The sequence below is a fragment of the Dicentrarchus labrax genome, unplaced genomic scaffold (genome assembly GCF_905237075.1).
Source record: "Dicentrarchus labrax unplaced genomic scaffold, dlabrax2021, whole genome shotgun sequence".
NCBI classification, from domain to species: Eukaryota; Metazoa; Chordata; class Actinopteri; family Moronidae; genus Dicentrarchus; species Dicentrarchus labrax.
The window spans coordinates 1,835,001-1,855,439 of NW_026136721.1; the positions used below are offsets into that span (position 1 = coordinate 1,835,001).

A 20,439-nucleotide genomic window follows, 5' to 3' on the forward strand; every position below is an offset into this window, starting at 1 on the left:
GACAGGAGGAACCCCATGTTGATCCGTGTCGCCACGGTAACAGATACAGCCGACTACAGGGTGAAGGTACTGTGCCTGTCTGTGTGCCTGTCTGTGTGCCTGAGTGATGTCATAAAGTGTGTGATGATGTAACCAGGTGTGTTTACCTGCAGGTGCATTATGACGGCTGGTCACAGCAGTTTGACGTCTGGTGTGACAGCGACCTGTGTGACCTTCATCCTGTCGGCTGGTGTCAACGCACAGGACACCCTCTGGAACCCCCCCCAGGTCAGACAGACAGGTCAGACAGACAGGTCAGAGACAGGTCTGACAGTCAGGTCAGAGACAGACAGTCAGGTCGGAGACAGACAGACAGATATTATCATTCTAACAGTGTCTGTGTTCCCTCTGTGTGTGTGAGACAGGTTCATCCCCCCTGTCGTCCCCCTCTCAGGGCGTTTGTCCCACTCCAGGCTGCAGAGGAGTCGGACACATTAAAGGAGCAAAATACACCGGACACCACAGGTAACCTGCTGACTCGTGTTTTGCCTCGTGTTTGCTGACTCATGTTTTGCCTCGTTTTTGCTGACTCATGCGGTCTCCTGCACAGTGCCTTCGGCTGTCCGTACTCAGACATTAATATGCGTAAGGAGGTGGTGCTTCCTGATAGGCTGGGAGGAGAGAGAGTGGTCACCCTTGTACCTGTCACCATATATCACCACGGCAACCAGTCAGACAGGTAACCATGGACCACTGTGGACAAATAAACTCAGTCCTCAACTTTATATTATTGGGGGTGCTGTGCCTCACACTGCTCATTATTAATATTAATTAATATTGATTATTTCTTAAACTCCCTGTACCTGTCTGTCTCTCTACCTGTCTGTAGTGTTCAGGTAAAGACCGAGCCCGGGGACGAGACTCTGCTGCTTCCTCTGGGGAAGAGAAAAAGACTGACTGACAGGTGAGACAGACAGACAGACAGGTGTTTGATCTTCACAGTGACCTCATGAGGCTGTACCTGTCTGCCTCTCTGCCTGTCTGTCTGTGTGCTCCTCAGAATAGACCATGTGAAGTGTGTGTGTGTGTGTGTGTGTTATATAAACTGATTATGTAACACACACACTGTCCGCAGCACAGCGTGTGTGTTGTTGAATGTTTAAATAAAGTTGCGAATGTGTTACTTCCTGTTTCTAAACTGTCTCACATGTGATGTGGAAATGATTTCAGAATAAAAGCATTAACTGGTCAAACAGTTGGAGGAGGGCAAGAGATCAGGCTGTGTTTAATGACTTCTGTATCTGGCTCCGCCCCCAGACTGTCCCAGCCAACCAAATTCCTCCGTGTGAAACAGGAAGAGGAGGAGCTTCACCTGAGAGCCCTCAGTCCAGGTACTACCGTTCCCATTTGGAGAGTATCCCAGCATGCATTTCACACCAGCCGTACAGTTAGTACAGAATACACTGTATCTTTATTGATTATATTGATCAGTATATACTGTATATTTATGGATGACATTGATCAGTATACACTGTATCTGTATGGATTATTGATCAGTATACACTGTATCTGTATGGATGATATTGATCAGTATACACTGTATCTTTATGGATGATATTGATCAGTATACACTGTATCTGTATCTGTATCTGTATGCAGTGTTTCCCATTAATTATTTAGACTGTGGCAGCCCGCCATGGTCTAATTTGTCCCGCCACAGTCTCAGAATGAACCCAAAAAAATTCTTACACTTCTCATAATAACATAAAAGATCTGTAACTTGTGTTTCGCACCGCTGCTTCAGCAAAGCATCTCTCACTCCCAGTCAGTCGGCTCTGCCCTCCCCCCCCTTTCTGTACGCGGCGTACGCACACTCACACTCATACCCCCCTAGAGGGTACGACATCCACCCACCATAGTCTCACAAGATCCTGTGGGAAACACTGTGTATGGATGATATTGATCAGTATACACTGTATCTTTATGGATGATATTGATCCTGTATTGACAGTCAGACTGTGGACATATGACGGCCTTTAGCTCGTGTTTCTAGAGTTACGTGTTGTTACGAACACGTTAGGAATTGTTAAAATGTGATATTTCTTAAAGGGAGTTTGGTGCAGGGAGCTTTTAGATGGATTCAAACTACTAATATCATTGTTGTTGATCGTTGTTAACGTTTAGTCTCTGCTACAGAAACACTAGCTAACTGCTAAAGTCTGATAAGGTTGTCTGATGGTTTTAGTTTGATTAATGCTTTAATAATGGGAGTATTGATCCGATTATTACACTCAATTTCTTACGGCAGTGTGCTGTAAATGGTTGCCCTTTGTGTGTGTGTTTATCAGCTGAAAGTACAGAACGCAATGAAATATATTTTATTATATTAAATAATTGATCAATAAATTGAGATTAATAGTAATAATAATAATCATGACTGAAGACTGTATTGCAGGAAATGGCACTTTCAGGTCTTCATTAAATCAACATTTTCCTGCCGTAATCTCGCACTCAGCAGCAGGGGCACCACTGAGTCCATAACTACTGATAGGAGGTTTGATCAATAACTATGATAGGATCAATAACTACTGATAGGTGTTATTATCAATAACTACTGATAGGAGGTTTGATCAATAACTATGATAGGATCAATAACTACTGATAGGAGGTTTGATCAATAACTATGATAGGATCAGTAACTACTGATAGGTGGTTTGATCAATAACTATGATAGGATCAATAACTGATAGGATCAATGACTACTGATAGGTGGTTTGATCAATAACTGTGATAGGATCAATAACTACTGATAGGAGGTTTGATCAGTAACTACTGATAGGTGGTTTGATCAATAACTATGATAGGATCAATAACTGATAGGATCAATGACTACTGATAGGTGGTTTGATCAATAACTGTGATAGGATCAATAACTACTGATAGGAGGTTTGATCAATAACTACTGATAGTAGGTTTGATCAATAACTATGATAGGATCAATAACTGTGATAGGATCAGTAACTATTGATCGGTGGTACATTATGTAATGATGTAATGGGGTACACACTCAGCATCCTCTCTCTGTCTCTCTATGCTCAGTGGGTTTCCATGGAAACAGGAGCCAGTTTCCAAGGAAACGGCTCACCATGGTAACTGCTGTCTGTGTGTTCTCTCTGAAGGTCTCTGGTCTTCCTCTGCACATTAGAACTGATTTGTTTCACACTGCTGGATTGTGTCTCTGGGGAAAGACTAAACTCAGATCTGGTCTGAGGTTGCAGTTCTCAGAACCAGCTTCCAGGTTCAGTGATCAATGATCAATGATCAATGATCAATGACATTTCTGATTGTTGTCATTAACAAACTGCTGCTGTACAAACACACAACTTTATTAACACTGTACAAACACAACTTTATTATCACTGTACAAACACAACTTTATTAACACTGTACAAACACACAACTTTATTAACACTGTACAAACACAACTTTATTAACACTGTACAAACACACAACTTTATTATCACTGTACAAACACACAACTTTATTAACACTGTACAAACACACAACTTTATTAACACTGTACAAACACAACTTTATTAACACTGTACAAACACACAACTTTATTAACACTGTACAAACACACAACTTTATTAACACTGTACAAACACACAACTTTATTATCACTGTACAAACACACAACTTTATTATCACTGTACAAACACACAACTTTATTAACACTGTACAAACAACTTTATTATCACTGTACAAACACACAACTTTATTAACACTGTAAAAACACACAACTTTATTAACACTGTACAAACACAACTTTATTAACACTGTACAGACACACAACTTTATTATCACTGTACAAACACAACTTTATTAACACTGTACAAACACACAACTTTATTATCACTGTACAAACACAACTTTATTATCACTGTACAAACACACAACTTTATTATCACTATACAAACACACAACTTTATTAACACTGTACAAACACACAACTTTATTATCACTGTACAAACACAACTTTATTAACACTGTACAAACACAACTTTATTATCACTGTACAGACACAACTTTATTATCACTGTACAAACACACAACTTTATTAACACTGTACAAACACACAACTTTATTATAACTGTACAAACACAACTTTATTAACACTGTACAAACACAACTTTATTAACACTGTACAAACACACAACTTTATTATAACTGTACAAACACAACTTTATTAACACTGTACAAACACACAACTTTATTAACACTGTACAAACACACAACTTTATTAACACTGTACAGACACACAACCTCAATGGAGGCCAGTTTGACAATAGCGGTACCGAGGTAATTTATGGAGTTTCCTGAGTACCTACTTAGTTTGTGCAGCTAACGTTAGCTGACACAGTTCTGGGTGGCAAGAGCCAAACTCTGCAATAAAAACACCTCAGTACTTTATTTCCTGTCCAAGAGTCAACTAATTAATCTGCTTCAGCTTCTGGACTTGGGGGACGTAACACACGGCGCTATTGGCTACTGCAACAAGTCCTTCCCTGTTTTCACAGGAAATACAGAAATATGAGAAAGCAAACAGCTCTCTGATTTCTGTTTCAAGAGGACTTTAAGGTATTTGTTGGTCTGTCTCTCCACCAGCAGCAGAGTCCAGTCTGCAGGCCGCCCTCCACCAGTCTGTCTTTCTGTCGGCCATGTCGGCGCAGCCCGGCCGTGACCTGTCGCTCTGCTGGGAGCAACACCGCAAACTGCTGCCGGGCGTTGCCGGAGTTCACGCCGAAACCGTCCAACACTGGAGTGTCCAGCAGGTCAGTATGACCTGTCTGTCTCTCTGTCTGACCTGTCTGTCTTTCTGTCTGACATGTCTGTCTGTCTTTGACCTGTCTGTCGCTCTCTGACCTGTCCGTCTCTCTCTGACCTGTCTCTCTGCAGGTGTCAGACTTCATTGAGTCTCTTCCTGGCTGTGAGGAACAGGCCAAACAGTTCAGAGACGAGGTGAGCTGACCAATCAGCTACTGTAGATTTTATTACATCACACTGATCCTGCTGTGATCTGATTGGTTCCTGCCTCTGTCTGTCTAGCAAATTGATGGACGGGCCTTCCTCCTACTCACCCAACGGGACATCGTCAGGATCATGTCAATTAAACTTGGTCCCGCCCTCAAAATCTACAACTCCATCCTGATGTTCAAGCACGCTGAAGACAGGAGCAAATTACACGCAGAGGACACCTGACACCTGCAACTCATAACTGAGCCAATCCAGAAACACCAGTTTGACATTTACAAGCCCCTCCCCCTCTTCTGATCCATCCAATCATCAATCAGATTCTCAGGTGTCGGTCAGGTGACTTCATGTTGGACGTTCATGACAAAGCAGAAAACGAGACAAACACTAGTAAGCCTTGACCAAACGTAGCAAAATGTTTATTTAAAAGCATAGAAACGGCGGTTCCTTGAATACCTTTTTTGTATTCACATCGCTGCTGATTGGGTAACTCCTCTGACACGCCCACCAATCCAGAGAAAGCATACCTCAAAGCCTGTCACGCACCATTTCCAGGAAACATGTTGTTCAGCCTGGAAACGGGAGTGAACGGTGCACACTGTGTAGGATCCACACCATTACCACACCGGCTTACGCCTGTGGATGCAGAGTAGGCGGAGTCTGCACACCATGTGACAGTTATCGTAGCCGGCAGATATGCAGGATCCTCCGCTAAACATCACCATGACCACATGGCCCTTACAAACACAAACAAGTCTCAGGTTTATAAAATCATATTGTGAACACCCTTTCTGTGCTGCCAATTATTCGTCAAATAGGGAAGCTATCAAAGCTAACCCTGAGCTAACCCTGACCACTGAAACAGTTGTTGTGACCCTCGTTCTGTCACCTGAGAACTCCTGAGCTCCACTTTAGGTTCCGTCTCTTATTGCAAGCGAGTCCTTCAGAGATCTAAAGACTGAAACACTGGACTCACCAAACCAGGACCAATGTGCAAGGATTCTGGGATGTAGAGGCCTAAAGGACACAGGTGGTCCAGGTAGAAGGAAGGGAGCCTGAAATGAGACTCATCTTGATTTTAGAAAAATTAAAAATCTTTTACAGTCTTAATTAAGTTTTATTGAACTTTGTACAGAGATTTTCTAGAATATCTTGGATGAAAACTGCTCCGAGCTGATCGGCTGAGCTCGTGAAAAAACACCAAAAAACACACAAATAGTGAGAGACGTCCCATATTAATGCAGAAAATGCCGAATTGTTCGGAAAGATTTTATAATTGACAGAAATTATGAAAAAGATCTCATCAGTTTTGTAAATCTGATTAAAAGTTCTCTTTAAAAAGATCTTAAATGTACGAGACAAATACTTATAGTGGTGATAAAGTATATCATTACAAAAGCCTCAAAACTACACAAAAAAGGAAATTGGGACAAAGAACCCCAAAAATATCTAAAGACATTTTATAGAAGCCATAAAAAGAAATGAGTTGTGTTTTAGTCTCGTTATCGTCCCTTCCTAAGTCTTACCCCTTTTTCTCTGTGCTCCTATAACAATCTTTAGCTAGCCAAACACTAACTAAATAGCTAGCTAATACACATCAGTAGTTAGCTAGCATTTTGCTAACATCAGCCAACTTGTTACTCTCTTTTATATTTTAACCATCTTCAAAATAGATTACATAGAATAGACAAATTACAGGAAAGGATGAAGTTGCTCGGCTGTTATTGGAGCACAGAGTAAAAAGGGGTGGGTCTTAGGAAGAGTCAGTTATAAGTAAAGGTGTATTTGTGGGAAAGCACAGGTTCTAGCGTTGTTTAATGAATGTAAGGGCTCATGAATAAATACCACACAGGACCGATGACTGACCCTGCCTCCACTTTAACGACTCAGGATTTAATTTGAACCCATCTGGTGACATCATCCAAAAGTCAACCTCCTGTGCAATGATTGGTCGGTTCACGCAGTGGACGGACGTCTTTATTGATTCCAGAGTTTGTATTTATGATTTTATTCTCTATAGTGAATCTATATTTGAAAGTTTATATATGACTATATATTTGTATTTCTGTTCACTCTGACTCCTCCTCCCCTTTGATGTCACTGTGATGTCACAGTGGGCAGCTCCCTCAGGTTTCCATGGTAACAGCAATCTGCTGATGTTTATAATTGTTTTATTTTTGTTGTTGTGTTTCATGAGATATTAAAGTTTACTATCTGACCTGAGTTCTGCTCCTTCATTGGCTCTCTTTAACAGTGCAGGTAACAGCTGATGTCACACAGGTGTTACTTTTATATATTTCTGTTGACTGACACCGAGAATATACTGCAAATACTGTGCACAAGTAAGTTTACCTGCTGGTCCCAGCTGGTTTGATCATTGATTGGTGACTTCATTAAATCCATAATCTAGAATCATTAAACAGTGTATAAACTCTAGAGCTATGTTCTATATGGAGTTGATCAATAATCAATAATCAGAAGCCGTCAGACATTGACTGTTTACCATCCAGTGTTTAGATCTTGGTGCTTTTTAGCTCTAACGTTAGCATTAGCTCGGCTCGCAGCCCCTCCGGGACGTCCTTTGTCTGTCCAACAGCGTGGGAGAAGCAGTAATTTTTAAGGTGGAACTGCTTTATTCAGTGTGTTTAAGGTGGAACTGCTTTATTCAGTGTGTTTAGTGGTTTTAATCAGCGGGTCTGTTTGTGTTGGAGAGGAGGAGACCTCTGTGGATCATTGGGCTCCCGGTAGAAACCTCCTGAACCATGAACACTGAAGGAATCCTAACCGGGAGAAGCTGACTGCAATGACGCCAATGGTGGTGAAGACAACAACTCCCATGATCCCGCGCTGCTTCACCAACTCATCACTTTTCCTGTTTTCTTATTGTTTGCATGTCAGAGGCCCCCTAGTGGCAGACGTTTAAAGTTCCAGTGTGTAACATATGTATATCCATATGTTTGTTTTCATTAGTGTTTAATCAGCTGAAAATAAGAATTGTTGTGTTTTCGTTATCTTAGAATGAGACGTTTTTATCTACAGAGGGAGCGAGTCCTCTTCTAGTGGCCATCATGTTGAACCACCATGTTTCTACATTAGCCCAGAGTGGACAAACACTGGAGGTAGATAGGGATTATACACTGAATGGGTTGCAATCTGCAACTTCACCACTAGATGGCTCCAAATCCTCCACAGTGGAGCTTTAAAGTGAAGGAAACGTCAGATGTGTGAGCAGCGATGAGAAGACTAACCTTTACTTCCATCATGTTTTCCATCATTTGACTGAAGCTCTTTTAATGAGCCACCAGCATGTTTATCTCCATCAACCAACCAGAAAACAAACATCCACTCATGATTTCAGCTCAAATGTGACTAAAGAGGCAGACAGGTGGGAAGGCAGACAGGTAGTGTGTGGTATTTTCAGTGTTGCCAGTGGGAGGAAGCTGTCTCTCTCTCTCTCTCTCTCTCTCTCTCTCTCTCTCTCTGTTGGAGGAGGAGATTCATTTACACTCTGCAGAACAACCAGAGGGGGAGGAGGGAGCAGAGGGGGAAACAGCAGTGAAAGACGATGAGAGGAGGAAACATGGGAGCAGCAAGAGGAAGATGAAGAGGAGGAACATGAAGCGACTGCAGCTCCAACGGTGAGAACAAACATTACGTTCTATTTGATTGCGTTCGGTTGGTTTTGTTGGTTTTCTGTCTCTGTGTGCGTTCCCATATTGATCAGTGCTCAGCGGTATCAGCCAGTGTGCTGCAGTAATGATTGATATGCTCTGAACAGTACCAACCAATACTGAATGATTCAGATCAATACCGATACTGATCAATACTGACTGATTCAGATCAATACCGATGCTGATACTGATCAATGCTGACTGATGCAGATCAATACTGATACTATACTAATACTGATTGATACTAACTGATATTGATCAATACTGATACTGTTACATATCAATACTGACTGATACAGATCAATACTGACTGATACTGACTAATACAGATCAATACATACAGATACTGTCAGTATCTGTCACTATCTGTATGTATTGATCACAACTGATCAGTATTGACGGTGGGGGAGGCACAGATGTGAGTCAGAGTAGAATCCAGTCACACTCTCTCATGGAGGAGCTGCAGTGCATGCTGGAAGACATAGTTCTGGCAGATCTGAATGGATGTATTTCACTCACAGCTCTGAGGTCACTTTAATAACCACTGACTGTCTGCCAGACGGAGAGCTGCATTGTGGGAGTTTTAGTGCAATTCAATTCAATTCAATTCAATTTTATTTGTATAGCGCCAATTCATAACAGAAGTTATCTCAGGACACTTTTCAAATAGAGCAGGTCTAGACCGAACTCTTTAAAACATTAATTACAGAGACCCAACAGTACCACCATGAGCAAGACCTTGGAGACAAGGGCAAACCTCGGACAGACCCTTCGGCTCTAGGTTGGTGGTCATCTGCCTCGACCAGTTGGGGTGAGAGACAGACAGACAGACAGACAGACAGACGACAGACAGACAGGTAGACAGGTGCACAGCAACAGCTACACTAATAGTAGTGACTGATGATGATGAACATGAAGAAGATGATTACGACAACAACAGTCAACACACACACACACACACACTGATCTTCATTATTCACTGAATTGATCTCTTTGTGTCTCTCTGTTGTCGTTTTCACTCACTTTGTTGTCGTTTTCTCTCTCTTTGTTGTCGTTTTCAGTCTCTTCATTGTAATTTTCAGTCTCTTTGTTGTCTTTTTTTTTTGTCAAGTTAGAAGTCAAAGATAAATTACTGAATTATTAATTAAACACTTAATCTCTCTCTCTCTCTGTACCTGTCTCTTTCTCTTACAGGAAGTTGCTGACTGAGCCCAGGTGAGGTGGCGGCGGGCGGGGCTTAGCCTGCTGAGCCACCGTCTGATTGGTGGGTGGTGATGATTGCAACCGGCGGCCTCCTGCGGATCAATGCACGGCGACAGGACTCACTGAAGTCCAAAACACACAAAGCACACACACACAAGAGGAAGACCAAGAGGAAGAGGTAACACGCCCACACAGACAGTCCTTCAGGGATGATGTAATCTGTCAGTATATGATGATGTCACTTCCTGCCCCCTCAGGAGGAGCGAGGTGGTGGTAGTGAAGGGGAAGTTGAAGCTGTTTTCAGTCTCGGGTCTCGTGGCAGCTCTCGGCATCCTGGTTCTGCTGGTGGGCGTGGTCATGGCAGCTCTGGGCTACTGGCCTCGAGACGGGCTGTTCTTCAGCACTCGGCCACAAGAGGGAGCCACCATGGCCTCAGTGTCCTCTGGCGGCTCTACACCAGCACCTGCTGACACTCAGGTGAGACCCAGACCTGTATGACCTTTGTTGGCAGTTTTTACTCTTGAGGGGCAGTTTTAACATTTTGTTGAACTTCCCTCTTTGACTGTGTCCAGGGAGGAGGGACAGGGGAGGAACTGGAAGGAGATAAAGCAGACAGCAAAGGTGTAGGTACAGGAGATGAAGGAGGAGACAGCGGTGATGAAGAGGGAGGAAGTGATGATGTTTTTAACCGGACAGAAACCATCAATGGGACCCAAAAGATTCCACGAGGCTTTCTGGAGGATTTTCTGGACAGGTAAATAAACTCTTCTGTAGGATATTGTGGTAGTCCTGTACTCTGATTGGTTGTATGAACTGTCCCTGCAGGTATCTGTACTCTGATAGGCTGAAGGTCTTTGGTCCTCTCATCATGGGCATTGGGATTTTCCTGTTCATCTGTGCAAACGCCGTCCTGCATGAGAACCGTGACAAGAAGACCAAAATTATCAACCTGCGGGACATTTACTCCACCGTCATCGACCTCCACAGCCTCCGCAAACCCAATGCCTCCTCCGCCCACCGCTCCTCCACCAATCCCCTCAACGGCCTTGTTAACTACGTCCAATCAAAGAGCCTGGAAACCAAACCCAGGGCATACCCAGCCTCCCTGATGAACAGGAAGGAGGGGGAGGTTGGAGGAGGAGAAGGGGGAGGTGGGCCGTTGTCTCGTCAACCATTTCCCGGCAGCAGCAGTGGAGGAGGAGGAGGAGGAGGAGCCGGTGGCTGTGATGGAGAAGGAGGAGACACAGTGTTCAGTATCTACCAAGAACAGCCAAACACTCATCCTCCTCCCCCCTCCTCCTCACACAGACTCTCCCTCCCCCCCAGCTTCAGCCCCCCTCACCTCTCAACCTGTTGGACCTCCCCGCAGAAGGAGGTGCTCAACTCCTTCACCTTACCCCTGCGTCGGCCGCGACCCCCTGCTCCCCACAGGAGGCACTCAGCTCGGGCGAGGACAGGCTGGGGCTGGGAGGGGGGTACGAAAGGACAGAAGGAGCATAGGAGGGATGGGGGAGGCCACAGACAAGAGGAGGAGGAAGAGGAGGAGGAGATGTATACATGTGCACCACCTCCTCTGTGCTCCTCAACTCCTCCCCTGCTCACAGCCCTCCAGGGTTCATCAGCAGCTTCCTGCAGCTCCTCCAGTCTCCACAGGGAGGCACCAGGAGGCTCCCAGGCCCTGCTCCTCTCTTCCTCACACCTTTCACTCTCCTCCCTGTCTCACCTGCTGTCCTCCTCCTCGTCCACACTGGCTCCCTCCAGCAGGAGGCAAAGCCTGCCGACCTCCAGCAGTGCGACGGGTTACAGCAAACTGCAGCATGGAGAGGACGAATCGTTCGAGGTCACAACATCACATCATGTGACATCACAAGGCACAGAAGTGACGTCACACAGGAAGTACTCCAACAGGGAGAAGCTGAGGATGATCTCCCAGGTGGATTCTGGTCTGAGGCAGGAGGAGGAGGGCTGAGGAGATGGGACGAGCAATCAGGAGCTGACTTAATGATTGACAGCACAAATCTGAAGTCGTGGGACTTTTTAATGACATCAGCATCACATCAGGAAGGACTGTAAACAGGAAGGAAACAGGAAGGAAAATAAAGAGGAAGGACGCATTCACAACATGAAACTTTATGTCCATTGAAACTGTGAATCGTTGTGCTGAAGGATAAGTAAAAGAAGTGGTGGAATGGAGGTGGAAGTGGTCGTTGTAGCAATAAGGAAGTCTTCCAGCACAACATTAAATGAAGCATTAATCAGCTTGTTAACTGACTGCCTGCTTATTAAAAAGACGTGGGAATGTTTTTATACCAAATCATGTTGATGTGCCCTACAATCATGTTGTTTCATCTGTTTACATGGAGGTTCCCAAACTGGGGAAAGGGGGCCACCTAGAGGACTAGTAGGTCATGTCCACAGTTTAATTCTTCTGTACCTTGACAAGAATTTATTTTCATTCAAATGAATAAACTGTGACCCCGAAATGCTTAAGGTCATTCCATCAATATCATATAATAGATAAACATATGTTTGGGCCATGATTTCCATCAGCATGTAACTGTAAACAATAGAAACAAATATGGTTGAAGTGGAACAGTTTCAACGTCCTCCTGAAGTGAAAGTTGTAGCTACACAACGTCTTCCACTGAAAACTGAACCTGCTTCAACTGAACAGCACAATGTCCAATCATACAACGAGAGTCCATCTGCTCCGTCTGGTTGGCTTGAACTGTAAAATGTTCATCAGTAAATCCAAATAAAGCACATTAACTTCAGCTTTGTTGTTAGATCTGTATTATTGCTTATTGGTCACTCGCTGTTTGATCCAGTATCCACTGCTTCCAGTACGGTCCGATATTCGCTGCTGTTTCAGAACCTTTTCGACAGTGTCAGAGAGATACAAACGCTAAAAGACCACCAAACACTATAAGACACACATCGGGGGACGTTTCACACAACTTCGTTTGGGCCCCTGACTGCAAATCATGATTGAACCTGAACACCTGGGATCGGAGAGGGCCGGCAGTCTTAACAGGTGAAAAGGAGAACAGGTGAAAAGGAGAACAGGTGTTGTAGACAGAAGTTGCGCCAACAAACAGCGGACTCTGTCTGGTAAAGAAATGTTTTATTGTCACATTTTCACTGATCCAAATATTCACATGAAACTTTACAGATAATAAAGTGACGGAAACACAAAGAAATTCACTGTAAAACCTTCAAACAACAACATTTATTCTAAAGCTGTTACATTGACTTCGAGCTTTATGTCACTAGAAAGTGATGTGGACTAAATACTTTGTGATTCCAGTGTCACGTTGCGACTATTTGAACAGCGTTTTCACTCATTTCCTCTGATTACACATCTTATTGGCAGCTCCCTCACTCTCCTGTAGCTCTGATGTTCCTGTGAGGGCAGGAGAGCTAGCTAATGCTTAGCTAGAGCTAATATTAACCTAATGTAGCTAGAGCAGACTTACATAAAGCTTATGTACAGCTAAAGTAGACCTGGCATGGAGCCAGTTTAGTGCTAATGAAAGCTATAGCATAGAGCCAATACAGAGCTGACATAGAGCCAAACTAAAGCTAAGATAGTGCTAATGTAGACCGTACAGCGATCACAGAGCTAACTACAGCTAATATGAAGCTAAAGTAGAATTACAGCTAACATAAAGCTAAAATGGTGCTAATAGTAACACTGAGACATTACAGAAAAAGAAATACAAATATGTGTAAACAGCTGTGTGACGGGACTATTTTTCATTTACAGCTCAGAAGTGTTTGACATTACTTCCTGTTTGTAGACCCTATACAGGAAGTGCTAGAAAATGTTCTGGAAAAAGAGAGACTCAGATATACTTGTCTTCTGTTAATCCTTGTATGTCAGTCAGTGTCGGGGTGACGGCAGCAGTGTCCAATCATATGGTTTGAATTTTGGTAGTGGGCGGGGCTTCAATTTGGTTTACATTTTGTATCACCGATTGGTCATTAATTCCACCAATCATCTACCCCTCATTCAGAAAACACAAAGTTTTCCAGGACTTTTCCATGAGCTGATTCAAAGAATTCCAGGTTCTCAGGGATGTGACAACTCCTGCAGTTATTGATAATCAATGATCAATATTTGTATAATACTCCCATAACACTACCTGCTGTGTAACACTGTAGTCACAGAAGGTTAGCTCCGCCTCCCAGCTGCTCCTATTGGTCACCCAGCACACAGGTAATGTTCTGGTTCCTGTTCTTTAAAGTAACATCTGGAGAACAGTTCAGTCTGCCTGATCAGTGCTTTATTGATCGATGAGGTCACCGTCGGGTCCATTTGATCAGAGTCTCTGGCGATCGATACAGGAAGATCAGTTTGGCGTAAAGCTCCTCCTCCAGCTCCAGCTCACCTGTCTCTCGCACCTGAAACAGCAACCAATCACATTAACAAACCACAGCCAATCAGGCCACCGCACTGTTCAGGGGGTGGAGCCTGTGTTAATGAGGCATACCAAGAAGATGTCGGTGCAGAGTTTGAGGATGCGGTCGACGCAGGGCAGCTCCTCGAACATGATGGAGTGACTGATCCCACTGAAGAACTCTCGCACAAACTTCCCGATCACCAACACCACGGAGGCGTACAATCCCATGATGCTGCGGGGCACAGGAAGAAGATAATACTACACATACTGCAGTAATAATACTACACATAGAGCAGTAATAATACTACACATACTGCAGTAATAATACTACACATACTGCAGTAATAATACTACACATAGAGCAGTAATAATACTACACATACTGCAGTAATAATACTACACATACTGCAGTAATAATACTACACATAGAGCAGTAATAATACTACACATAGAGCAGTAGTAATATTAGAGATACTGCAGTAATAATACTACACATACTGCAGTAATAATACTACACATACTGCAGTAATAATACTACACATAGAGCAGTAATAATACTACACATAGAGCAGTAATAATACTACACATAGAGCAGTAATAATACTACACATAGAGCAGTAATAATACTACACATACTGCAGTAATAATACTACACATAGAGCAGTAATAATACTACACATACTGCAGTAATAATACTACACATACTGCAGTAGTAATATTAGAGATACTGCAGTAATAATACTACACATACTGCAGTAATAATATTAGAGATACTGCAGTAATAATACTACACATACTGCAGTAATAATATTAGAGATACTGCAGTAATAATACTACACATAGAGCAGTAATAATACTACACATAGAGCAGTAATAATACTACACATAGAGCAGTAATAATACTACACATACTGCAGTAATAATACTACACATAGAGCAGTAATAATACTACACATAGAGCAGTAATAATACTACACATACTGCAGTAATAATACTACACATAGAGCAGTAATAATACTACACATAGAGCAGTAATAATACTACACATACTGCAGTAGTAATATTAGAGATACTGCAGTAATAATACTACACATACTGCAGTAATAATATTAGAGATACTGCAGTAATAATATTAGAGATACTGCAGTAATAATACTACACATAGAGCAGTAGTAATATTAGAGATACTGCAGTAATAATACTACACATACTGCAGTAGTAATACTACACATACTGTGGTGGTAATATTAGAGATACTGCAGTAATAATACTACACATACTGCAGTAATAATACTACACATACTGCAGTAATACTACTACACATACTGCAGTAATAATACTACACATACTGCAGTAATAATACTACACATACTGTAGTAATACTACTACACATACTGCAGTAGTAATATTAGACTACTGTAGAACTTAAAGGTAATGTGTACCCGTATCCAGCTAGGAAGCCGAGACTCGGAGGGCTGACTTTATCACTGAACACAAAAAGCTGAAGCCCTGCCTCCCTCCTGTCACTCAATGAGGCTCCACCCCCAACATGCACCAGGCTTGTGGCCGGTTGGTCGACAATCCACCACTCCTGGATCTCTCGACTCTGATTGGTTGACCGCTCCAGGGCCAGCAGGATGTCCTTATAGTGGCCGCCTGATTGGAGGAGAGAAGCCATGTCAATCTCTTATTTATTATTATTATTATCTTGTTTTGTGCGGGCGGCTGTGGCTCAGAGGAAGAGCAGGTCGTCCTCTAACCCCGGCTCCTCCTGCCACATGTCGAAGTATCCTTGAGTAAGATACTGAACCCCGAATTGCTCCCTATGCTGTGTGAATGTGTGTGAATTAGTTAGTTTCTGTTCGATGGGCTTTGTCATCACTGAGTGAATGTGGCTGTAGAGTAAAAACGGTTTGAGTGGTCCGAAGACTAGAAAGGCACTATACAAGTACATGTCCATTTACCATGTCTTTGTGATCTGTTTTGTGTCTACGACCTGTATGGTCTTTTGATTTGCATGGAGTCGGTGTGTAATTATGCTAAAACAATGTCGGACTCCGTAGTTTTCTCTGGACCCCTGCCCAATGTGACCAGTGATGACATGTATAGACGCATGTCGTCATTCCACCGCTGGCTGTCAAGGGGGGGTCCAGAAAACGATGTGGGCTTCATTGATAACTGGAAGCCTTTTTGGGGAAAACCTGGTCTGATTAGGAGAGACGGCATCCATCCCACTTTGGATGGAGCGGCTCTCTTATCTAGAAATATGGCGACGTTTATTTCTAAAACCTGACAGTCCAGAGTTGGGACCAGGAAGTCCTACCACTGTCCTACACACTTATCTGCGCTTTCTTTAGAAAAGTCACCCACCCAAAACCCCATAGAGACTGTGTCTGTCCCCCGACCACCTAAATCATTTAAAGAAACAAAAACAAGAGGAGTTCAACATAAAAACCTAATAAAAATTAAAACCAACTCCTCAGTAGCACAAAATAAAAGATTCTGATGTTCTCTTGTTCTTGGCCCCAAAAACCTTAGAGACTCATTGTCTAAAGATATAGTTACTCTAGATGGCATTACCTTGGCCTCTAGCACCACTGTCAGGAATCTTAGAGTTATCTTTGATCAGGATTTGTCATTTAATTCCAACATAAAGCAGACCTCTTCTTCTTTCAATTATGTAATATTAGAAAAATTAGACACATACTATCACAGACAGATGCAGAAAAACTAATCCATGCATTTGTTACTTCAAGGCTGGATTACTGCAACTCTTTATTATCAGGTTGCCCCAGTAAGTCCATTAAAACGCTCCAATTAATTCAGAATGCCTGAATCAACAGTGATTTCAGTTGGTTGTTGTTGTTGTTGTTGTTGTGTATGTGTGTAAATATAAACACCTGTGTAAAGCTGTTCGATGGGTTTAGCGTTGGAGTCGCTGGGAGCTCTGATGAAACATGGAAACACTTCTTGTATCACCCTGAAAACAAACACAGACAACAACAATATTATTATTTTATATATAACGAGGTAAACTAGACTCGATGCTTCACTTCCTGCTACTACAGGAAGTGATGTAAGAACGCATCATCAAACACAAACTGTCAACTGTACACACAAAAACACTGTGCTGCTTGATGTTAATCAGGTTTCCATTGGCTTCCACTAGCATGTTGGCTATTAACTGTATCTCACTAAGGTTTAGAATCCCGCCCCGCTGTGCACATAGCCCGCCCCTGTACTCACACAGGAAGTGTCCTTGTTCCGTTCAGCAGCTGGATCAGCTCCAGACGAGTTTGATCGTCCAGGTAGGTCACATGTTTACCTGAAGCAAGCTCCACCTTCGCCCCCAGACTCAAGTTCCTGTAAATAAAACTGGTTTCAGGTTGCTGATTTCTACTGATACTAGTAATGCTAACACTACTGATACTAGTACTGCTAATACTAATGATACTACTGCAACTCTGATGTTAAACTCAGACAAAACTGAAATTCTTGTTCTTGGCCCCAAAAAAAGACTCACTGTCTAAAGATATAGTTACTCTAGATGGCATTAACTTGGCCTCTAGCACCACTGTCAGGAATCTTGGAGTTATCTTTGATCAGGATTTGTCATTTAACTCCCACATAAAGCAGACCTCTAGGACCGCCTTCTTTCATTTACGTAATATTAGAAAAATTAGACACATACTATCACAGACAGATGCAGAAAAACTAATCCATGCATTTGGTACTTCAAGGCTGGATTACTGCAACTCTTTATTATCAGGTTGCCCCAATAAGTCCATTAAAACGCTCCAATTAATTCAGAACGCTGCAGCACGAGTACTGACAGGAACTAGAAAAAGAGATCACATCTCTCCTGTACTAGCTTCTCTGCATTGGCTCCCTGTAAAATGTAGAATAGAATTTAAAATCCTCCTCCTCACCTATAAAGCTCTTCATGGTCAGGCCCCTTCATATCTTAAAGAGCTCATAGTACCCTATTACCCCTCTAGAACACTACGTTCTCTGAATGCTGGGCTACTTGTGGTTCCTATAGTCTCTAAAAGTAGAACAGGAGCCAGAGCCTTCAGTTACCAAGCTCCTCTCCTGTGGAACCAGCTTCCAGTTGTGGTTCGGGAGGCAGACACCCTCACCACATTCAAGAGTAGGCTTAAGACATTCCTCTTTGATAAAGTTTATAGTTAGGGCTGGATCAGGTGAGTCCTGAACCATCCCTTAGATTCAAGATTCAAGATTCAATACTTTATTGCCATACAACTCGGTGCAAGTTGCTAGGGATTTGCTTCAGTGTGCTCAAGACATCAACAAAGTCAGAAAAAAAGGACACAGAACATGTAAATACATATACAACACAAGGGCTCCAATACATATACGGTTTCCCACACAGGATCACACTTGGCGCAGGCAGATAAAAAGGCATACTGTTCACAGCATACCTGGATGACAGCCAGGAGGCTAGAGTGATAGATGTCAAGTTAAAGTTACATGGTGCATAGGGATGCAGAGCGCAACCACGACTTTACAATAAATAAATCAATGCCTCTTAGTTATGCTGCTATAGGCCTAGACTATTGGGGGATTTCCCATGATGCACTGAGCTCCTCTCTCTGTCTCTGTCTCTCTGTCAAGTCCATTCAATTCAAATGGCTTTATCGGCATGACGTAACACTGTACATATTGCCAAAGCAACGGTTTGGAATTAAAAATAATAATAATAACAATAAAGGAAAACAATATTTACAATAAATTAATTATAATCTATACTGTTGGTAATACTGTAACTATGTGTGTGTGTGTGAGTGTGAGTGTGTGTGTGTGTGTGTGTGTATATATTAAAAAACAACTAAAACAATCAATTATTTTATACATTTATCTGAGTTTCCACTGGTTGTCCTCACTTCGTGGCATGAGGAGACATATTTTGCTGCAATAATTTGACTTTTGGGCATTTCTCCCAGTAAATAGGGGAGTTTCTGTGTGTCTGATAATAATTCGAATTCGGGGTATATTTGGGAAATGTTTGCGAATTGTTTTTCTCTTAAAGTTTTGAATTGAGGGCATGAGGTTAGAAAGTGCAGCTCTGTCTCTACCTGTCCTCTGTCACACTGGGAGCAGAGTCTCTCCTCTTCTGGTAGCCAGTTCTGTCTGTGGCGACCCGTTTCTATGGCCAGGCTGTGTTCACTCAGTCTGTACACTGTCAACATTTTTCTTAGTTCAGGACATTTTATTGTGATCAGGTAATTTGCCAGTGTGAATTCTCTTTTTAGGGTCAGATAACATTGTAATTTACTTTGTGTTTTGGTCGTTTCTTTCCAGTATTCAATATATTTTTCTTTTTGCTTGTTGATAATTTGGTTTGGTCTGATTGAGTTGGTGTTGCTGTCCTGAGGCTGTTGGGGACATGTTACTGCAGAGAGCCTCAGGACCAGCTGGCTGAGGGGACTCTTCTCTGGTTTCAGCTCCTGGTATGTTAGGGCTTTGTGATGGTATGTCTGGGGGTTAACTGATTTTAAGTGATTGTAAAATTGAATTGATCTTTTCTGTATTTTTAGTAGGAGGGGGTATTGGCCGAGTTCTGCTCTGCACAGATTATTTGGTGTTTTTCTCTGCACCTGCAGGATGCTCTTACAGAACTCGGTGTGGAAAGATTCTATGATTGTTTTGTCCCATTTGTCAAATTCATTATTTAGTTTTGGTCCCCGAATTTCGCTGCCATATAGAATTATTGGTTCTAGTACAAATTGGAAATGTTTAAGCCTCTCTCTCTCTCTCTCTCTCTCTGTCTCTCTCTCTCTCCCTGTCTCTCTCTCTCTCTCTCTCTCTCTCTCCATGTCTCTCTCTGTCTCTCCCTGTCTCTCTCTCTCTCTCTCTCTCTCTCTGTCTCTCTCTTTCTCTCTCTGTCTCCCTGTCTCTCTCTCCGTCTCTATCTCTCTCTGTCTGTCTCTCCCTGTCTCTCCCTCTCTCTCTCTCTCTCTCTGTCAGTTTCCGGGTCTGAAAAGTGAAGTAAATGTCTTAAAACCTGCATTCTATGTAAAGGCCAGCAGGGGGAGCTCCACTAAGTATTTGAACTACTACTCTTACCACTACCTATGAGTACTATTACTGCCACTAGTATTGACTATTGATCAGTGGAGTGGAGCTGA

At 42.6% G+C, this 20,439-nt stretch overlaps 4 protein-coding genes across 14 annotated transcripts in view; 2 read left to right on the forward strand and 2 right to left on the reverse strand.

Annotated features, from left to right (window-relative positions):
- LOC127354768 (lethal(3)malignant brain tumor-like protein 4) overlaps positions 1-7,236 on the forward strand; it is a 14,194-nt gene extending 6,958 nt beyond the window's left edge. For 4 of the 5 annotated variants that reach the window (XM_051384957.1, XM_051384955.1, XM_051384954.1 and 1 more), the window contains exons 10-18: positions 1-66; positions 153-267; positions 405-504; positions 590-718; positions 869-943; positions 1,297-1,370; positions 4,648-4,814; positions 4,939-5,001; positions 5,089-7,236. The exon at positions 1-66 is cut by the window's left edge and continues 45 nt beyond it. In XM_051384957.1, the coding sequence (XP_051240917.1) occupies positions 1-66; positions 153-267; positions 405-504; positions 590-718; positions 869-943; positions 1,297-1,370; positions 4,648-4,814; positions 4,939-5,001; positions 5,089-5,241 (942 nt within the window). In that variant the 3' untranslated portion in view covers positions 5,242-7,236. The remainder of the gene's footprint in view (positions 67-152; positions 268-404; positions 505-589; positions 719-868; positions 944-1,296; positions 1,371-4,647; positions 4,815-4,938; positions 5,002-5,088) is intronic. The other variant, XM_051384956.1, reaches the window with a different exon arrangement.
- LOC127354773 (uncharacterized) overlaps positions 1-20,420 on the reverse strand; it is a 32,490-nt gene extending 12,070 nt beyond the window's left edge. Inside the window, exons 1-2 of one of the 2 annotated variants that reach the window (XM_051384973.1) lie at positions 17,929-20,420; positions 16,824-16,951 (exon numbers count right to left, since the gene is read on the reverse strand). In XM_051384973.1, the coding sequence (XP_051240933.1) occupies positions 19,153-20,127 (975 nt within the window). In that variant the 5' untranslated portion in view covers positions 20,128-20,420 and the 3' untranslated portion in view covers positions 16,824-16,951; positions 17,929-19,152. The remainder of the gene's footprint in view (positions 1-16,823; positions 16,952-17,928) is intronic. The other variant, XM_051384974.1, reaches the window with a different exon arrangement.
- On the forward strand, positions 8,249-12,661 carry tmem200ca (transmembrane protein 200C, genome duplicate a). Its single transcript, XM_051384968.1, has 5 exons — positions 8,249-8,651; positions 9,879-10,065; positions 10,145-10,364; positions 10,460-10,641; positions 10,713-12,661. Exons 2-5 carry the CDS (start codon positions 9,959-9,961, stop codon positions 11,854-11,856), a joined length of 1,653 nt encoding a protein of 550 aa, XP_051240928.1. The 5' UTR covers positions 8,249-8,651; positions 9,879-9,958; the 3' UTR covers positions 11,857-12,661.
- The window catches only part of LOC127354765 (piezo-type mechanosensitive ion channel component 2), a 72,253-nt gene continuing 64,808 nt past the window's right edge, over positions 12,995-20,439 (reverse strand). For all 6 annotated transcript variants that reach the window (XM_051384925.1, XM_051384921.1, XM_051384924.1 and 3 more), the window contains 5 exons: positions 17,537-17,653; positions 17,191-17,270; positions 15,733-15,946; positions 14,381-14,522; positions 12,995-14,291 (listed from right to left, as the gene is read on the reverse strand). In XM_051384925.1, the coding sequence (XP_051240885.1) occupies positions 14,190-14,291; positions 14,381-14,522; positions 15,733-15,946; positions 17,191-17,270; positions 17,537-17,653 (655 nt within the window). In that variant the 3' untranslated portion in view covers positions 12,995-14,189. The remainder of the gene's footprint in view (positions 14,292-14,380; positions 14,523-15,732; positions 15,947-17,190; positions 17,271-17,536; positions 17,654-20,439) is intronic.

Coding starts and splice junctions, on each gene's coding strand:
- tmem200ca (XM_051384968.1), top strand. CDS start 9,959: ATGATTGCAACCGGCGGCCTCCTGCGGATCAATGCACGGCGACAGGAC. Junction 10,365..10,459: donor CAGCACCTGCTGACACTCAG/GTGAGACCCAGA, acceptor GACTGTGTCCAG/GGAGGAGGGACAGGGGAGGA. Junction 10,642..10,712: donor CTGGAGGATTTTCTGGACAG/GTAAATAAACTC, acceptor CTGTCCCTGCAG/GTATCTGTACTCTGATAGGC.